This window comes from Polistes dominula, unplaced genomic scaffold, assembly GCF_049000335.1.
Source record: "Polistes dominula isolate Pdom_NZ unplaced genomic scaffold, Pdom_raw_medaka contig_15, whole genome shotgun sequence".
In the NCBI taxonomy this organism is placed as follows: Eukaryota; Metazoa; Arthropoda; class Insecta; order Hymenoptera; family Vespidae; genus Polistes; species Polistes dominula.
Genome location: NW_028300915.1, coordinates 511,036 through 529,935, shown reverse-complemented (window position 1 = coordinate 529,935; position 18,900 = coordinate 511,036). Strand labels below are relative to the sequence as shown.

Below are 18,900 nucleotides of genomic sequence, written 5' to 3'. Positions count from 1 at the left end.
GGGGTGGTAAGGGGAGAAATTATGTTCTCTCGTTTATATTTGAAAGGGCACAGCTGCTGCACTCCGCGTGTGCTACCCCACGTGGCGCCTATTTTCCACTGTAGCGTGCCGAAATCGTCTCTACTATTACTTCCTACTCGAGACACACTCGCTAACGTGGAAAATCCATTGAAAGGTGAAAGAAACCGAGATAGGATTCTGTTTTAGTAGCGAGAAGAATTCTCTTTTGTTATTTGACCTATCCCTCTCTCTCTCTCTCTCTTTTTATCCTTTACGAGTCGTTTCGATGGGAGACGATCAAGAAAGAGGAAATAACTCTTAGGTAAGATCGCTACAGGTCGTTTCACGGCGATTTTCTCAGCTCGATTCCAAAAAAGAATTCCTCTCTCCCTCTCTCTTTCTCTTTCTCTGTTAGGAAAGAGCCAAAGAGTCGGACTGCGTCCCGCTGGGCGAGCTCTCGCTTTTACCTAGAGGCCTTCATTAAACTGACACTGATGGCGAATCGCCGCTACGAATCACGTAATCTCACCAGAGCCCTGTTTCATTTGGCAGATCGAGGGCCTTCGCTCTCTTTCGCATTTCTCTTCATCTTCATTCCTCCCTACGGTTTTGCCGGACCAATACTACTACCACCACCACCACCACCACCATCACTGCTCCTTCTTCGTTTCACTCACAAAGGTGTGCAACCTTTAATAAAGGGTTTCTTCTTCTTCTGCTGCTGCAAAGTTCACTCTCTCTCTCTCTCTCTCTCTCTCTTTTCCCTTTTCTTTCCTACTCCATCTTGGTCGTCTTACTCGAAGGACTAGGACGGAAGAACATCCGCTCGTTTCCTCGGCGCCACGAAGAAAACTTACCGAGCCTACTATCCTTTTTCTTCTCTTCCCTCGAGGACCTAATGACGAAGGTAATGGATGAACACGCTCGGACGAACGAACGAACGAACGAACGAGCGTACGGACGGACGGATGGACGGATGGATGGACAGACAGACAGACAGACAGACAGACGGATGGAATGAACGGACAGACGGTTCAGCTCGAATCGACGGACGGTTAGTGCCTCATGGCTATCCTTCCCAACTCTTCACGATACTTTGCTTGGTGATTTTTAATATATTTTTAGAGTAGGTGGTGGAGGTGGAGTTACAGTTGGTTAGAAACGTTCGTTCATTCGCTTTTCTTTCGATACCAATTCGATATCACCTGGCGTTATTTCTCTTTCTGTATTCTTCTCTGATGTCAATGTTCATTGATAATAAAAGAAAAAAAAAGGGTCAGCAGCTGGTCAGTTCATTGCAACGATCTTTTTATTATACACTATGACTATTCATTTAATAAAATAGGATGTTTCAATATGAGTCATTCTAATTCAAAGCAAACGTTTGGAGTTTTTAACACTGTGATTAGCATACTTCGTTCGATATCACTCAACTATACCTCGTTTCTTTTGTTGTTACACCTCCTACGTTCTTGCGCTTGCATGCGTGCGTACGTATTTACGTACTACTTATTGTAAAAGTCATGAGATTCCAAAGCGACGGGTAGGAACTATTGCGACGCCTTAAGGACGCACGCGAAACGCGTCACGACATTAGAATGTTAATTGGCTATAGTCTAAGATCGCGGAAGGAACGATCAGTGTTGCTGTTATTCTTAACGACGAATAATCGCAATGGATCTTCCAACAAATAGTCGAAGACATTTTTCAATCAATTCTTTTTCGAATTATAAAATCATATTTTTATTCGATCAGATATATATACATATATAGTAGTTGTGTAATAGGTCAGATTATGTTGCGTTAAGATAAAGAAGTTCTGAACTTTCGTTGAGGTTGGTTTAAAAGAAAACGAGAGTAGACGACGACCCGGTTTGAGTTGAGTCGAGTGTAGAGAGAGAGCGAGAGAGAGAGAGAGAGAGTCGAGAGTCAAATAGGGGGGAACAAACTACCGAAGGTTGATCATCGGTGTGCGAGTAAAGAAGAAGAAGAAAAAAACAAATCAAAAAGGGGGAAAGAGAGTTGGCAGAAGGAGGAGGAGAACACGTGCTTTTTCTTCCTATGCTAATCGCATACCTTTGATTAGGGTTGAATAAACAAAACAATTATCTTTATGAACAAAGATATACGTCGTCCTAGAGATCTCGTAATTTTATTGTCAACCTATTCTCTTTTACGAAAAAAAAAAAAAAAGAAAAAGATTAGATTTGTTTCTCTCTGGTTTTTTTTTCTTCTTTTTTTTTTCGAAGAGTTTACACGGCGAATAAAACCGAGCAAATTCGATGGCTTTTGTACCAGTGCATCATCATTGGTGACGGCACGCCAATCAACATTAGCAGAAATGTATTCATGCCACGAAATCATTTAATGCGCCTAATGAAATGCGCTGGTAATTACAGAGTGTGCCGGGAGTCATTCATATTGCATGAGTGTTCGTTCCGAGTGGCCACCGTGAGCCAATGCATGCTAGGTCCTTTTTCTTTCTCTCTCTCTCTCTCTCTCTCTCTCTCACTCTCTCACTCACTCTCTCATTCTTTTTCTCTACTATGTATGTTGTGTCGTTACATTGAAACACATGTTGCGAATTTCTAATGACGTTGCCGAGACGACTCCTCACCTTCTCTCTCTCTCTCTCTCTCTCTCTTATTCGTTCCCGTGGAAACACGTAGAAAAATGTGTACGCTGTCGTAAACGGGACACAAGTGCGAACACGATCGGATCATTAATTATTATGGCTTTGCTAGAGATATATTGCGATACTTGGATCTATCCACCCTCTTTCCCTCCCCCTTTTGGAATGATCGATCGATCCATAAGAAGAGAAGAAAATATCTTATCTCATTAATTTCTCTATGTCTTTCTTACCTATTATTTCTAAATGTGTTTACCAACGTCAAGTAAAAATATGATTTATATCGACAAATAAATAATAAAATTATGATTATTAACGAGATAATATTTAAAAGCCGTTCAATTATAATAAAAATAGAGATTTTTCTTCTTCTTATTATTATTTGACATTTATTATCTCCATTTATTGTCACGCGTTATTCAGGAGGATAAACGTTTACCCTGGATTCCAAAGGGTTAAAGGACAAAGTTAATATATATATATATATATATTGTAGAAATCGATTGATCCCTCGTAAAGCCATAAAGAACCTACCCACTCCCCCTTCTCCCCTTTCCCCCCCCCCCATACTACGCCATACCACGCGATAAATATCTCCCGTCGATTGACTAGAACACCAAGGATTTATAGATCTCAACCTGCTTGTAGGAATACGATAGAATGAAAGACAACCCACGGTCAAAAATGTATCCGACTGCTGTCATTAAGACTATATTTCTCGTGAATCACCCTTTTTCGAGACAGCGCACGGTGACACGTGGCTACGCGTGTATGTTCTATTTCAACGATTTCTCTCTCACTCTCTCTCTCTTTTCCTTCGTTTTTCTAACCCTGATCGATCGTATTAACGACAAAAAATAAGACATCCGACAAGCGTACACATTTGTCTTATTTATCTGTTGTATTATTAAAAGATTCATTTTTAATATCAAATCTTACAATAAAATTTCATAAAATCTATGTGAATTTAACCCTTTGATTGCTAAAGGCGTATATATACGCCTTCTATATTTTTTTTACTATAACACTTCTATTGCTGTTTTACCAATTAATTTAACATGCAATTCATTGTGATATGTAACATAGCAATGAAATATTTGGACAATTATTTCAATGTCGTTTAGTTAATTGCATTTTGATATTTGATCGTCGATCGTCGTCTATTTTAATTTGATTATTTTTATAATTACGTTTAAAATTATTCAAATATCCTGTTGTTAAAGTTATTTATACACTGTGTTCATATCAATGGATTGGTTGGTTCGAGAACGCACCGCAGTTAATGGGTTTAATGAATCAGATCTGTGCATATTTATTTGTAAAAAAGAAAAAAAAAGAAGAAGAAAAAAACAAATGTTAAGCATTATGTTATTATATCGATTGTCGAAGCCTATTTGAGAAGTTTATGATTAGAGTATAACAATTGACTGGCAGAGTTAACCTCAAGCAAGAGGACTAGGCTCTGAAATTTCTTGGTGGCAGACTTTATCGATCTCTCTCCCGTGGCCTCAAACTACCACCGTGGTGGTGTACCTTCTTCCTTCTATGTACATCGGCAATAAACCTAGTAGCGTGTCCGTTGCACTCTCCTTCTTGCCTTTGATGCCTAGTGAATCTATCTACGATTCGACCTAACTACCGAGATCGTTTATCCCTCTTTTAGAAGACGATACACTTTAATCGTTAATCGGCTCGTTATCTTACATTTTTCCTGCCTTCTTCTTTCTCTTCATTTCATTTATAAATATGCAATAACGAAACCAAATTATTGTCATTAGGGTATTCATTTGTATTTTTCATTTTCATTATTGTACAATTGATTAAATGAATTTGAGGATGTTTTAAACGTTGAGAAACTATTCGTTCAACTATCTACCCATAAATTTCAAATTTATACACACACACACACACTCATACACACACATGTATTTGCCAAGCATGCGACGTTACGATTCACGATAGTATTACTTGAAAATCGTCAACGATACGATCCTATGGAATGAAATCGAGATTATCGAGAATTCCAGTAAAAAGCTACGATAAGAGCTCGATAAATTCCTCGACAGTTAAATGAGCAATTATTAAAAGGTACAACTATAAGTAAGAGAAGGATCTTTGTTAATGAACGGTATGCGACATTTCAACTATTTTCTATTGTAAGAGTGTGGACAATTTCATTGGATTATGGACAAACATAATGATGGTGTACAATATTATCAATAAGAAATAATATATCAATCCTAATCGTAAAATCTTAGTATATATATATATATAAATAAATTACGTGTCACGTTGTTTGTCCGCAATGGACTCCTAAACTACTGAACTGATTTTAATCAAATTTTACACACTGTGTGCAATTTCATTCAACTTGAAAGATAGGATAGTTTATATCTCAATTTATTGCGAATTATTTGTTTATTAATTAATTAGAGTCATGATTATCTCTTTTAGTTCGATAAGATTCTAACAGATGGACGTGTGTATCGGATTGATTGTGATGAACCACAGCAGCAACGGGTGCCAGGGCACCCCTTAGTAAAATATAAATGTTAAAAGTTTGTTTAATACAAATGGTAGAAAATTACTTGATAAATTTATGATACGCTAACTGAAAAGGATTATTATAATTACGAATTTTGTGTTTAGAATACCACACCATAGGAATGTCTCGGGGGATAATAATTTATTTGATACATTTTTTTCTCGGTAAAAAGTCTCGTGACTATTACAATAGTATTTTCTTTAATTCCTCGCGAGAATTCGTCTCGCGGTTTAGCATTTTTATATTCGTAGCGTGCAGTTTTATAACTGAAAAAAGAAAGAGAGAGAGAGAGAGAAAGAAAGAAAGACAGTCTTCGAACTAGTACGAGCAAGAGAGAGAGAGAGAGAAAGAGAGAGCTCGGAGACCTTCTCGGTAACATTCTTTCAGCGACTTTCTGAAAATTCCTCGTTTATTTCTGTTAGATATATTCTCAGTGGGTCTTTCTTTTTCGAGCTAATTAATGTGCCTGAAACGGTTAAGATAAGCAAAAGTTGGGCTAGCCTGCTTGGAGAAACGTCCAAGAAAATCGATACATCGGGAGGAGGTACGATTACGCGAGTGACTCAGGCGGTTTCCGGTGGACGCCATGATGGATTTAAGCACTTCCGCTTGGTGGCGCGTGCGCCGCCCTGTCTTATGTGAAATTACCGAGGTTATATTCTCCCTCTTTCTTTCCGACTATTTCATTCTCTCAAGAAGAAAACAAAAGAAAAGAAAAGAAGAAAGAGAAAAGCAATGCAATGCAATGCAATGCAATGCAGATTCTTCGAATAAAAAATATTGGATAAAGATTCGATCGTTCGATCGTATACGAGGGTGAGGGATGTTGGGGGGGGAAGGGAAGGGAAAGAAAATGTCGTTTAAAGGTAAACGTTCGTCAAGTGGGAGAAAGTATGGCGACAAGAAATCTCGCGATCGCGACGTAGATGGCTTCCACAACAGGGTGGTCCGAAATGGTGGAACGCGATGTTACCTTACACCTCCGGTATCCGAGTGGCACGGATATATACACGGCACCAATACGCATCAACTCTCCCGGACGCCGTCGTAAATACTTACCCAAAGACATAGGGGCTCGTTATTATGATGCTAATGAGCCGCGGTCGCGTCCCAATGGAATTCAACAAACGATGATGAAGAAACGCGTTTCTTCATGCGTTTTTCTTTCATGCAAAGCTCCCCCAACTTGTTCAACAACAACGTTCGATGATACCACCAACCAACCAGTGCAATGATTTTTTATTATCCTTGTATATGTGTTTGTTTGATCTATTTAAGTTGGACCACAGGATCGTACACCTTCGAACGTCGGATTTCACGCTTTGAAGAGATTTGCGAATTAACCACCTCGCCATGTTATTTACGAACGAAACCGAACACCGTCGAAGCGTATTCGACATCGGATACCATAAGTAGATTAGCCGTGGCTGGCTATATGTCTATAGTACGATCTCGGTCGAACGGTTTTCGATCTTCCCTACCTAGAGCCTACGAAACCGCGATCGGTTCTGAAGATCCAACGTAAGATCCAACGAAAGATTCAACGAACAATTTTTTCGATCGTTAACAGGGCGCAAACAAACGACGACGCGTACCACCGTACACTCTTATTTTCAAAAATATGCTATATAATATACACACGGCGTTAAAATGAAAAGGTGCAGGTTTGAACACGCGGTCACTTATGGTCATTTTAATTAAATGAAATTTGGAATTTTTCGACGATATATCGCTTCGAAGTCGCGAACTTCCGCCTTTAAGTTGGATGCCTAATTACCAACTGATTTTATTCGAAGATATCACAACGAGTATAAAACCCAATGGAAAGAGAACTTAAGAATTATTTGAAACTTTAATACGACGACGAATGTCAAATCCATTCCGATCTGATTATACAATATATTTTGATATTTTTATCAGAAATACGGAAACGATATTAGTTTGATAATTATTGATGATATATTCGCGTAAATAAAAAATATCAAATTATTTTATATATATATATATATAATATAAAAGTAGTATAAGACGAAAGGAACAGACATTGAAGTGTCGGACGATGCATATCAAACGGTAGAATTCTCGAGTCAGGAGTTCCATTCCAGTGCCTTCGAATCGAGAAGTAGTGTGGTTTAATAAAGCTATGCTATACTTTATATCCCGTCGTAAATAATAATTACCGGCTGAGTTGTAAAAATTCTACTCACTTATTATTTATCGTCTTGGTACGATAGGCGAGAAACTCGGGATGATAAGATTAATATCGTTATCTTGAAAAAAAAAAAGGTTATTCGATGAATATGATGATCATCGTCGATGATGATGATGATAATAATCATTGTTATAAGAGTATCACTCAAATCTTATATTTATTATAAACTAGGAGGGGTGCCCTGCCACGCGTTGCTGTGGCTCGCAATCAGTCCGACTTTTTGTTAATAAACAAATAATTCAATTGTAAATTGAGATATAAACAAACCTATCTTTCAAGTTGAATGAAATTGCATACAGTGTGCAAAATTTGATTAAAATCGGTTCAGTAATTTAGGAGTACATTGCGGACAAACAACGTGACACGTCATTTATACATATTAAAAAGAGAAGATTATTTTCGATAAATAAAATATATATGATCAGTGACGTAGATTACAATTGTCTTTTATTAATAATACGAGAAAGAGAAAATGGTAGAATGTTGAAATAAAAATGAAGTAAAGAAAATACAATAAAAAGAAAAAGACACAGAGATAGCCCTCGTACTTTTAGCCGGTTGATTTGAATTCGGAGGTTTTCGAGGTACATACATAAGTATATATATATACACACTCACATACATTTACAAACGTACATTCTTTGCGAGGGCGCACGCAAGCAAGCAGCTTTAAAACGTCGGCGAAAGAAAGTCAAAAAGTTTCTGCTACGATACGAATAAAATTACTAATTTAATTTCGGCGTATCCGCGATTAAATAAAAAACTTCGTTTACGCATATTACCAACCAACCTCTACCCCCCCCCCCCCTGAAAGAGAAGACTTCTTTAATTCTTTCTCCCTTTCTCAGGAAGATTTTTATTTCCTTAATCGTACGAAAAATATCTACGTTATACATATAAAAGTTTACATTTATATATACATAGATATACATATACACATACACACGTAGCTAATGGAAAGAGACGAAGGACGAGACAAACGATCGCGCTAATCTATTTCCACCTTCTGTATTTTGTCAAGCTCGTTTGCGAAGGCCCCGAAACGTAGCCGAAGCAGCACGGTTCCTTGAAAAATTATGGCGATTCATTCTAGTTAGATGCGCGACGAATACTAACACACTCACCATATATACATAGGAACGAAACCGTTTTCAGAATGAAGCAGAGAAAGAAAGAAAGAAAGAAAGAAAGAAAGAAAGAAGAAGTGAAAGAGAAAGAGAAACTTACGATCTTTGGATTCCCGCAGGCTCGGTTCAGGTCCATGGAACTTCAATGATCCATGACTCCCCTTATCTCGTACCAAATACTTTAATGATTTTATATACAATCAATGAAGTTTATTTCATGGTGTATTTGTTTTATCCTTATAAAATACTACTGTATATACTTTAACGTACGTCATATATGAAATGACTACGAACAAAATAATTGATAACATTCATTTTACGATTTATTTTAACGTGTAGAAATTATTTATTATATTTTATTAAATTACGTGTCACGTTGTTTGTCCGCAATGGACTCCTAAACTATTGAACCGATTTTAATCAAATTTTCCACACTGTGTGCAGTTTCATTCCACTTAGAATATAGGATTATCTTATATCTCAATTTATAATCGCAATATTATTTTTTTTTGCGAATTATTTATTATACGTGTGTATCGGACTGATTGTGAGCCACAGCAACGCATGCCGGAGCACCCCTAGTATGTTATAATAATTCGTTGATTTAGGATACTATCGTAATTATCTGTATATATATATATAATTTACAATAATGTCGAGATATTTCATGTAAGAGTAGAGTACGCGAGTATCGAAAGTTTTGATCGGTAGTGTAGATCGGTGATCGGTATCTTCTCGAATTTCATCTTTTTACCCATCTACTATCCGTTCTGAGATTATTTTATCTTTTTTTTTTCTTTCTTTCTTTCTCCGAGATAATAGGTTAAATGAAAGAAGACACCCGAGATTATTAACGGATCGTGCTACCGTGTAAACGAAAAGTCACGCGAACGTCCCAAGAGTAACGTATCTCTCATTGCTTCTTCTTTAAACTAGTGTTTTTAATATATATGTATGTATGTGGTGTGTGTGTGTGTTTATGTGGGTGTACACTTATATAGAAAGAAAAATGTAGTAGTATGCATCGTTGTTGTGTCAGGAACCGACGACCCTCTTTCGACGTATGTTACTTTACGTTCTATACGATCAACGACAATATGTTCGCATATTGGACTGGATTGGAGAACTCGTCCTACTCATCACATAATTGTACTCTTTATTTCTTTCTTTCTTTCTTTCTTTCTTTCTGACCATCATGTTGCTCTTGATTTTATCTAATTTAATTAGCGGATGAGCAGTAAGCAATGACCGTAACCCCTACCAATATATGACTGACCGAACGAACGAACGAACGAACGATCAAATGAACGAACTGCCAACAAACATAATTAGGTAGTTTGGAAAGTCGTTTCGTTTTTCTTTTGTAAAAATGAAGATAATAATTTATGTTTCGAGGTTAAACCTTAAACCTTTCAAGTGGTCATAAATAATTGAATTTGAATCGATCTCATGTGTTACTATTTGTCGATTTGCATCAACTAATGCAGAAAATTGTGTCAACAAAAAACGAAACGACTTTTCGAACAACCTAATATATTATATCTAAAACTGAATTGTGTACATTGTTAAAGAGAAATATTTCCAAAAATAGGAATTTCCTTTTACATACGATTGAAATAAGTTAAAGAAAAAAAAAAAAGGAGAAGAAACCTTTTTCAGGGACTGGAGAAACAAGCAAAATACATTAATCCTTTTGGTTTACTCGAGCGACGGCGAATCGAGTGTTGACCCGAGACTTCGAGTGTTGACACATTGCTTCCGTCTAGTAAGATCCATGAAAAAAGAAAAAAAAAATGAGAAAAAGAAAATAAAGAAAGTAACAACCAAACCCCCTCGAGTTATTTCAGACGAGACCTACACACACAAATTTTTCATATGTTGTCGTTTCACGTACACGTAAAAAAGAAAAATGCACACGTTAGTGTAGCAGCATTTTAATGTTATTTCTTATGAAAATAATAAAAAAAAAAGAGATGTATAATATAATAAATAAAATTATTGGCAAGGATGAAGATTAATCTTAAAAATTTAAACGTCGTACCTTTTTTTAACGACCAGATCAGTGTCCCTCTCTCTCCTCTCTCTCTCTCTCTCTCTTCTACTTCGTCCTCTTCCCCGTCTTTTCGTGGGTTAAAACTTGTCAAGACCAAAAATTTAATTCGGTTATGAAACTCATTAGGTAATGCAGAAAACCTACACGAGGAGGCCCGGCTGGCTCACAACGGTGATAAATGACGATGTCGTGTTTGTGGGCAGTATATGCTCTGCTTGCTCGCTCGACAGCTGGCTCTCTTTGATATAAGATATAGCGTGTATAGCTGCTTAGCTCTTTAGATAGCCCTACCGCGGTATGCATTAATACGATTGTCCTACCTACGGCTGTACGCGCTAATTATTACGTGATTTGCCCTTGCGAAGGGCACCAACAACAAACTTCTTCTTATTCTTATTCTTATACGAGCAAATAAAACGCGAACGTACTACTTATATTTGTTAAACTACCACCACCACCCCCACCTCTATCAAGGATTTACTTTTATTATTAAAATAATTAATATATTTTAATCGTATATCCATACATACATATTAATGGGAGAGTTAGGGTTATTTTAATTTATGTGACTTTTTTTTAAATGTATATGTAAATTACTCGGGAATACATATTTTACCTATATACGGTATAGAAAGAGAGAGAGAGAGAGAGAAAGAGACAGAGATATCTATATTAAATAGACGTACTAGTTATACTTAATACATATTTATAAAGAAAAATATATATACATATGTGAACTGGTATTAAGTTTGTAAAGAAATAGAGGTGTATATACATATTTATAAGAAATATTAAACGCATTTGTGACGGTCAATCTCGAATTTGTGGATAGAGATTGTAAAAAAAAAAAATGAAAAAAAAAAAAAAAGAAAAATACTAGGAAATCGGTGCTTCCTTCCATGCAAATGATAAATGTCTCATCGAACGATGTGATCTAGTTCAGCGAGACAGTTGAATGACATTGGGCGTCGATCATATGTAAAGATCGAGTTGGTGGCGGTGGTGGTGGTGGTCGGTCGGTCGGTGGGTGAGTGCAAACTGAGGGAACGAGGAGGGGTGGGACGAAAAGAAAAATAAATTTTCACATACGTATGGTTTATTAGAGTTCCTGCCTAAGGATAACAGAGAGAGAGAGAGAGAGTCTAGCGACAGAGGGTCCGTTTCGTTGCGTAATGAGAGATTTTATCGTGGTTACAGGGATAGGGCGGGGCTACCGCACTCATGCATTATCACCCCACTGCCCACTTCTGTCTGACGGATTACTTTATACGGTCACCGTGCATATACACATATAGTATAGTACGCACGTCGTTGTGGAATCGAGCACTAAAGAGCGCTTGCAAAACTACTCTCTTCCTCGATGCGAGCCGACCGAGGAGGGTCCGCCTCGATAAAAAGTCCCGGTGTCTGACTGCGAAACGATATCTGATCGGAGAATGGAATTTGCTGTGAAAAAAGGGAAAAATAATGAAAACAAAGCGCGCGCGAGAGAGAGAGAGAGGCAGAGAGAGAGAGAGAGAGGGGTGGAAAAATCAAACGAATAGATCTCTCATTTCGTACATGTTTAGGATAAATATATATATATATATATATATATATATGTTCCTAATAACTTTAACGGTATATATAATATCATTATTTTTAAATGAAAAGTAACATCGGGCTTCAACAGATGTGTGAGAAAATATTGCAAGTATAAATTGTTGTACGTTGTTGTTAACTGGTAAAGTTTCTTTGACACAGAAATGACGACTTTCGTCAAGGAGCGAGCGCAGTGAGTAATTTTTCGTCGACCTCCCTCGTTCAAGGGGTCATCGAATAAAATGCAACGAAAGTTCTCCATCGGGGTTTTTTTTTTTTTTTTTTTTTTTTTACGTTGCAATCTCTCGCGTTATTTCTCTTCGTAGTCAACAACGTGCAACATAGAAAACATAGTTTCCACGATTGAAGTGCAAACGCAGGTATGCAGAAATGTCTGGTAATTGGTATATGCAGTTTATAAATTACAATATAACAATCGCCGATATAGAGTTTTGCGTGTGAGCGTGTTGTACGCTTTTACGTTAAGGTTACAGTTTTGCTTAGGTTTTCGCGTCCGTAGTAGGATCGTTCATTACTCTGGGGAGGGGGAGGGCTAATAATCTCTCTCTTTCTCTTGGCCAGCTATTATCATGCGGGCACGGCCAGACCGCGAATTAACTCGACGTCGAACAATCGCGTTTCCTCCAATTTGCTGTCCGCCGTATGCCAACCGAAGGTTATACAAGGGAGGGGAGGGAAGGACGTATTCGCATTGTACCAACTAGTACGAGAGTCCTTCCATTTGGTTACAAGTAAAAACCTCTCTCTCTCTCTCTCTCTTTTCTTTTTGCCAAGCTTTTTCCGTCTGACGCTCGCTCTGATTTATTCGCGTTATGAAAATGAAAAAGACATACACAAAATTTCTATCCAATTATATATTCATTGGGTGACAAAGGTAATTTTGTTTCGGTTAGTTTTACGAGTAATACGTTTCTCCAACACAATCGATTGTCTTAAACATAAAGGGTAATTTGTAAGAAACAAGTGTATTAGCGAAGCTAATCTGCATGTTCCATGCTTGATCTTTAATATTCAACTTATAGACGTTTATGTATAATACATTGAAGAATGTGTGTGTGTGTGTATATTACTAGACCAGCAGGGCCCCTATTGGTGTGTAAGTAAAGTAGCTTTTAGCTTTTGTTAGTCAGTCAGAAGAGGAAGGAACGAACTGACTCAGCAAGAACCTTTAGGTAAACCTTTAGTGCAAAGTCTCCGAGCACGAGCGATTTGCATGCAGCGACGAGATTCCGAACGACGGACGTCGTGTCATTCGATGTTGAAAACTCACCACTCGAGTATTAAAACGCCCCTTGACGATAAGCGGCTAACAAGTAGGCCGGTGCACCCAAAAATATCTTTCCCTAAGCTTTCACGAGTTTTCTTTTACCATAATACAATATTTTTCTCGACCACCCTTTTTCGTGCTTCTAACAATTTGATCGAAAAACTTTTGACAGATTTGTACGAATGTAAAAATAATAAAAAAAAGAAATAAAGCAACTCATACATTTGTAGGCAACGTTAGTTAAATATTATCTGAGTTTCGTAACCCACAATGGACGCGTGCCGATGTTAACCATTAGCGCATATTGAAAAGTAAACTAAAACGTCAAGATGTCACAAGTTGTCACAGTTGTCCAATGAAAAAGTTAATGAGAAAAGAATGAACTAGCTTCATCGTATTTATCATCGTAGGATACCTTCTTAATAGATATCGTAGATAGGGAGAGAGAGAGAGAGAGAGAGAAACGTTTCCATTAATCACCCATCGATTATGTGGTCAAAAGATAATCACTTACTTAACCATTCACTTAGAACAGGGACCCGTCACGATGGGTTCGACTCCTAACACAATCGATACCGTCAACTGCGTAAAGAAACACGAGTCATCATCGGCAGGGAAGTAAAAAAAAAAAGAAAAAAGAAAAAAAGAAAGCACCTATGCTACTTTAAAACCAAAATGATGATCGACGACGGTTTATCCTAGAAAATAATTGGAGTATATTTTACTGAGAGATTTTGAAATAAAAACCCCCCCAAAAAAAAAACTAAGAATCAGAGATTCATTAGGATTGAACGTTCGGAAGAATGGAAAAAACGAGTCAACGGAAATGACTAATGTCAATTTAATGTCTACGAATGATATCGTCGGTTTAACCTCCATACTCCGTTTTACCTATCCAAGTAAACCAAGGATCTATTTTTTGAAGCGTAAAATAAATTGCTTAGAAGTATCCCGATGCACGTAAGACGACTCAACGTTTTCGTTTCGAAGAACGATGCACGCAAATAAAAGAATCAAAGAGAAGAAGGAAGGGATATGTCAATTGCATGACAATGCATCAAGCAGAACAACGATAACACAACAACAACAAATCTTACTTACAATTAAACAACAAATGACTCTGGTCAATTCGATTGAGTGTGGGTGGCTTTCGTCGACCATTGGCTACTTTCCATATCCAATCGCTATCCTCTATTTTACTTTTGTTTCTTAACTTTTCAGGTTTCTTTTCGTTTTTCTTGCCAAACGAAACGAAACTTCCTTCCTTTTTAGATTCAATGTTAGTTTTTCCAAATAAAAGGATCTCCGTCGTCAGGAAACATTAGGCACGGTCGTTTAGTAACTCTGGGGGTGATTAAAAATCGAATTCTCCGGAAAACGTTGAACGTCGGAAGTGAAAACCGTAAGAGATACCACAACAACTAACTAGACGACCCTTCCCTTCCCTTCCCTTCCCTTTCCTTCCCTTTAGTATCCTGCGATCGAATCCTGTAACTCGTGTGTCGCAGGAAATTTCGGTTATCCCTAACGACAATTCCAATCCTAGTTTTAGGCCTCCCTAATGGCTTCTGACCATTCAAGATATTGCACGGAATCATTTACGAGTGCTCGAAAACCTATATAAGAACGACAGATCAACTTAAATTCCATCCTGTCATTTCCCATGTGAACGATAACTATTATTTCATTTGTTTCTCATGAATAATTTTTAGTTAAAGAGTCTCGAGTATAAAGGTTTTTATTTAAGTAAAAAATAACCATCTCAATCAAAGGGGGTACCTTGTTTTTTTTTTTTTTTTTTTTTTTGTCAAGATGATATTATAAAAAGGTGTAACGTATCCCCCTTTATAAAAGATCCCTTTTGATATTTATTCGGAGCATCATTTTTTTCTTGGTCTCCCTCCAGAAAGATTTCGTTCATGATCATGGTAACCCGTTGTCACGGTTATCCGTTCTCTTATCCGTCTCGGAAAGCTTCTCCTTGTTCTTCTTCTTGTTGTGTTGTACTTCGGGAGGGGTCCAAAAGGATCGCGTGGCGCACGCGTGCTGCTTCCTTGCGTGTCGCGTATCCTTCTTGTAGAAGCATCCGATGATGCCGTTCGATAAAGTTCCACACATATGCACGAGCCTAAACAACGATGTTTATATTTTCAAATAAATCAATTTGTCTTTATACATAATAAAACACAATGTGTCACAAATAAAATTTAGAAATAAAGAAGATCTTTCAATTTGAATATCGAAATATGTACAACAAATTTCTGAAGTATTCAATGCGATTTTTATTATTCGATGTCGATAGTAAAGAGGGACGGGGTTGTGGGGGGGAGAGGGGAGGAGGGGGCCGGGCCCAAGTCAAACCTCGTGTCGTATATACGACATGACAGGAAGTGAACGACACTTCCTCTTAAGCCCTATAATACTCCGTCGATCTGTTACAGTTCCATACACCTGCCTACCTCCTGCTTTAATATGCGCGCCATAATTAGAACATACGAGAGCACGGTAGTACTAAATAATAAACCGGCCGTATTAAAGTCGCGCTGGACGAGCAAGCAAGTAAGCAGCAAGCAAGCAAGCAAGCTTGCGGCACTTAACCAACGCGAAAAAGGAATCTTTTCTCAGAATGTTGTGCCCGTTAACTTTTTACGAATCATTTGGGGCCAGCCTCCCCATCCCTTTATATCTTCAATCTTTCTCTCCAATATACTTTATTTATTATATATATATATATATTAATGGGATTAATATAAAAATATTTAAAAAAAGCACTGTATAATCACATCCACACTGGACAATGTTGAGAATATAAAAACGGCTGACGCGAGTTTGAATAAAGAATTTTAGGGAGAGTGTCTGTGTGAGTCCCTTTTTTTTATAGGGTGACCATCGTAAATCGTATCTTAAGTTCTCGAGTTACGATAAGAAACAGTTTTGCCCGGCCCCTTTTTTTTTTATATTGCCAACTAAAGAAATCATAAAACTTGATTGTGATTGCTCTAATCGTTCCGATGATTCTTTTTTAATTTTTTCTTGTTGTTTTACTTTTTGGAAAGAATTTGATTGAAAAAACTTGTCCTTTTTGCCTCTAATTCGTTCGTATCTCTTGTTCCTTTACAGTGGTGATGCACAAGGACAAGGAAGAAAATTCGCATCATGATTCGCATTACCGTGCACGTGAGTTGGCTGCCTTAGCTGCGTACGATCATCATCACCTTGACGGTGAAATGTTCCTACAGGTGAGTGTGCTCGTTTCTACCATCGAGACTCTTATCATCATTTCGTTTCAATACTTAACATTTATGATCTCATTTTGGCGAGGAAAGAAATTTGAAGAAAGAGAGAGAGAGAGAGAGAGAGAGAGAGAGAGAAAGGCGCATACTAATTACAAAAGGGTTGAACGTGCTTGCACTCCTGTCTGTTACTTATGACGCGTAAAATGCACCTGTCGTCCGTTTTTGCCAGTATCGATCAAGACGCCTGTCTCGATTTCGATCGTTTTAGATTAGAAATAAAAAGAAAATATGATATTTCTGATTATTAAAATCCTATCGAGGCGTAATATTTTCCACGGTTAATAAATTTCTAAAGAAAACCATTAAATAAATTTGTTTAAAAGGTGATTGGTATATTACCAATTTGTTATAAAGATCATGAACACAAGTTTAATAGAATAACATAGCTCGATAGTTTAAGATCTAACAAATTGAAATGGAATAAACATGAACAGGATTATCTATCTTTTCCCACCTTAATTACGTAAGACCTATCGATCGTTGTATCAGACCAACTGAACGAACGAACGAACGAACGAACGAACGAACGAATGAATGAAAATAAATGGTTGTGGGAAGAAACTCTCAGTGGAGAAAGATGAATGGTCGGGCTGACTGAGTACGCGTGTTACCGAATGATTTCGTGATTGAAAGCGTTCTCGTCGTGAAAACGATACGCGTTAACCCTTTTTTTTTCTTCTTTCTTTTTTCAAACCATTTTTTTTTTTTCTTTCTCTCGAATAACCTAAGAAAAGTATAGCAAAGTTGTCTCGCTTGTTAATTTGCAAAGATCCAGTCGAAATTAAATCATTGCGAACGAGGTAGAGTTGGGGGTGGATGACGAGGAAGAGGAGGAGGAGGAGGTTGGAGGAGGAAGGAATGGCACGGAAAGGGGATGGGATGGGATGGGGTGGGGTGGGGAGAGAAGGAGCAAGATATCCGGCTGATGAACCGGCTATGAAACCGAGGCGTACGAGGTGTCTATTCCTCCAAAGTATGGAAGGGTATATACACGGATTAATGGAGGCGTATCATGCGAGGCTATTACGTTCCCTTTCCTGCGTTTTAGTCTCATGTGCGCGCGCGAGAGAGAGAGAGAGAGAGAGAGGGAAAGAGAAGGCATACAATATACTCGCATGAACTCGTACGGAGGCACGCGTACCTTTCATGCGAGTCCTCCTGCATTACGATCGAACGATCCTGCCAGCATCTATAACGGCGCGTTATTAATTGTCTGCTCGTTAATTACGTTACGTAGCTCGTGCCCGAAGCTAATTCCGAAACGGGCCTCCTCCTACAAGACCGCTAAACGATACGATACGATATGATACGATACTCTCTACCATTTTATGAACTATCTATTTGAAATCCTTAAGTGATATAGCTTAAAAGTTAAAAATCATTTGGAAGATTTTCTTTGATATCCTTGACGAACGACTTTCTTTTATAATTGGGGTGGAATATAATGATCGGATCGGTAAAGCGTAGTAATTTTGTGGATGATGGTGGGGATGGGAGAAAAGGTATCGTGGTGGCGGGGTCGTACTTGTCATAAACCGGATTTACTGTCGGCCTTTCTGAGCTTTACGAGGATCGGCAAAAGTGTGTGTGTATATATTGGCGAGAAAAGGGGAAACAAGATTGAGAGTAAAAGATGAAGAGGGAGATGGAAATTGCGTGGGTGGAAAAAGGAGACGACGATGACGACGAAGACGACGACGACTACCAGCCGAGCAGCCAGCTTTGGATGGAGCTCACGAATCATTTGAACGTGTTATTGATATATGTATATAGTATGTATCTACGTAGGTAGGTTGGTTTGGTTTGGTTTGGTTTGGTTGGTTGGTTGGTTCAAAAGGTAGAGGGATATCAAGAAGAATACAAAAAGAATGGGCGATGATTTTTTTTGTTTTTTTGGGTGTGTGTGTTGGTCAAGCAAAAAGGAAACTGAATTATTTGAAGTAATACGAATCATTGGACCTGATCGTTGAATTTGACAAGGACAAGTAACGTGTAAGTCGATCAGTTCATCTTAACTCGAGAAATCCTTGTAGGTTAATGAAATACAGATATTCCCTTCGAAATCTGGTATTAAATGCTTTCGTTAATAACCGGTATACATATAAAAAGATTGCAATTTTTTTTTCTTCCCTTTTTCGAAGCAAGAATGTATCACGATAAAAAAAA

General features: G+C 37.8%; 1 protein-coding gene across 1 annotated transcript in view; it reads left to right on the top strand.

Moving 5' to 3' along the window:
• The window catches only part of ss (aryl hydrocarbon receptor spineless), a 102,106-nt gene that overhangs the window by 61,618 nt on the left and 21,588 nt on the right, over positions 1 to 18,900 (top strand). Inside the window, 1 exon segment of the mRNA XM_089170528.1 lies at positions 16,559 to 16,677. Coding sequence (XP_089026654.1) covers positions 16,559 to 16,677 — 119 coding nt within the window.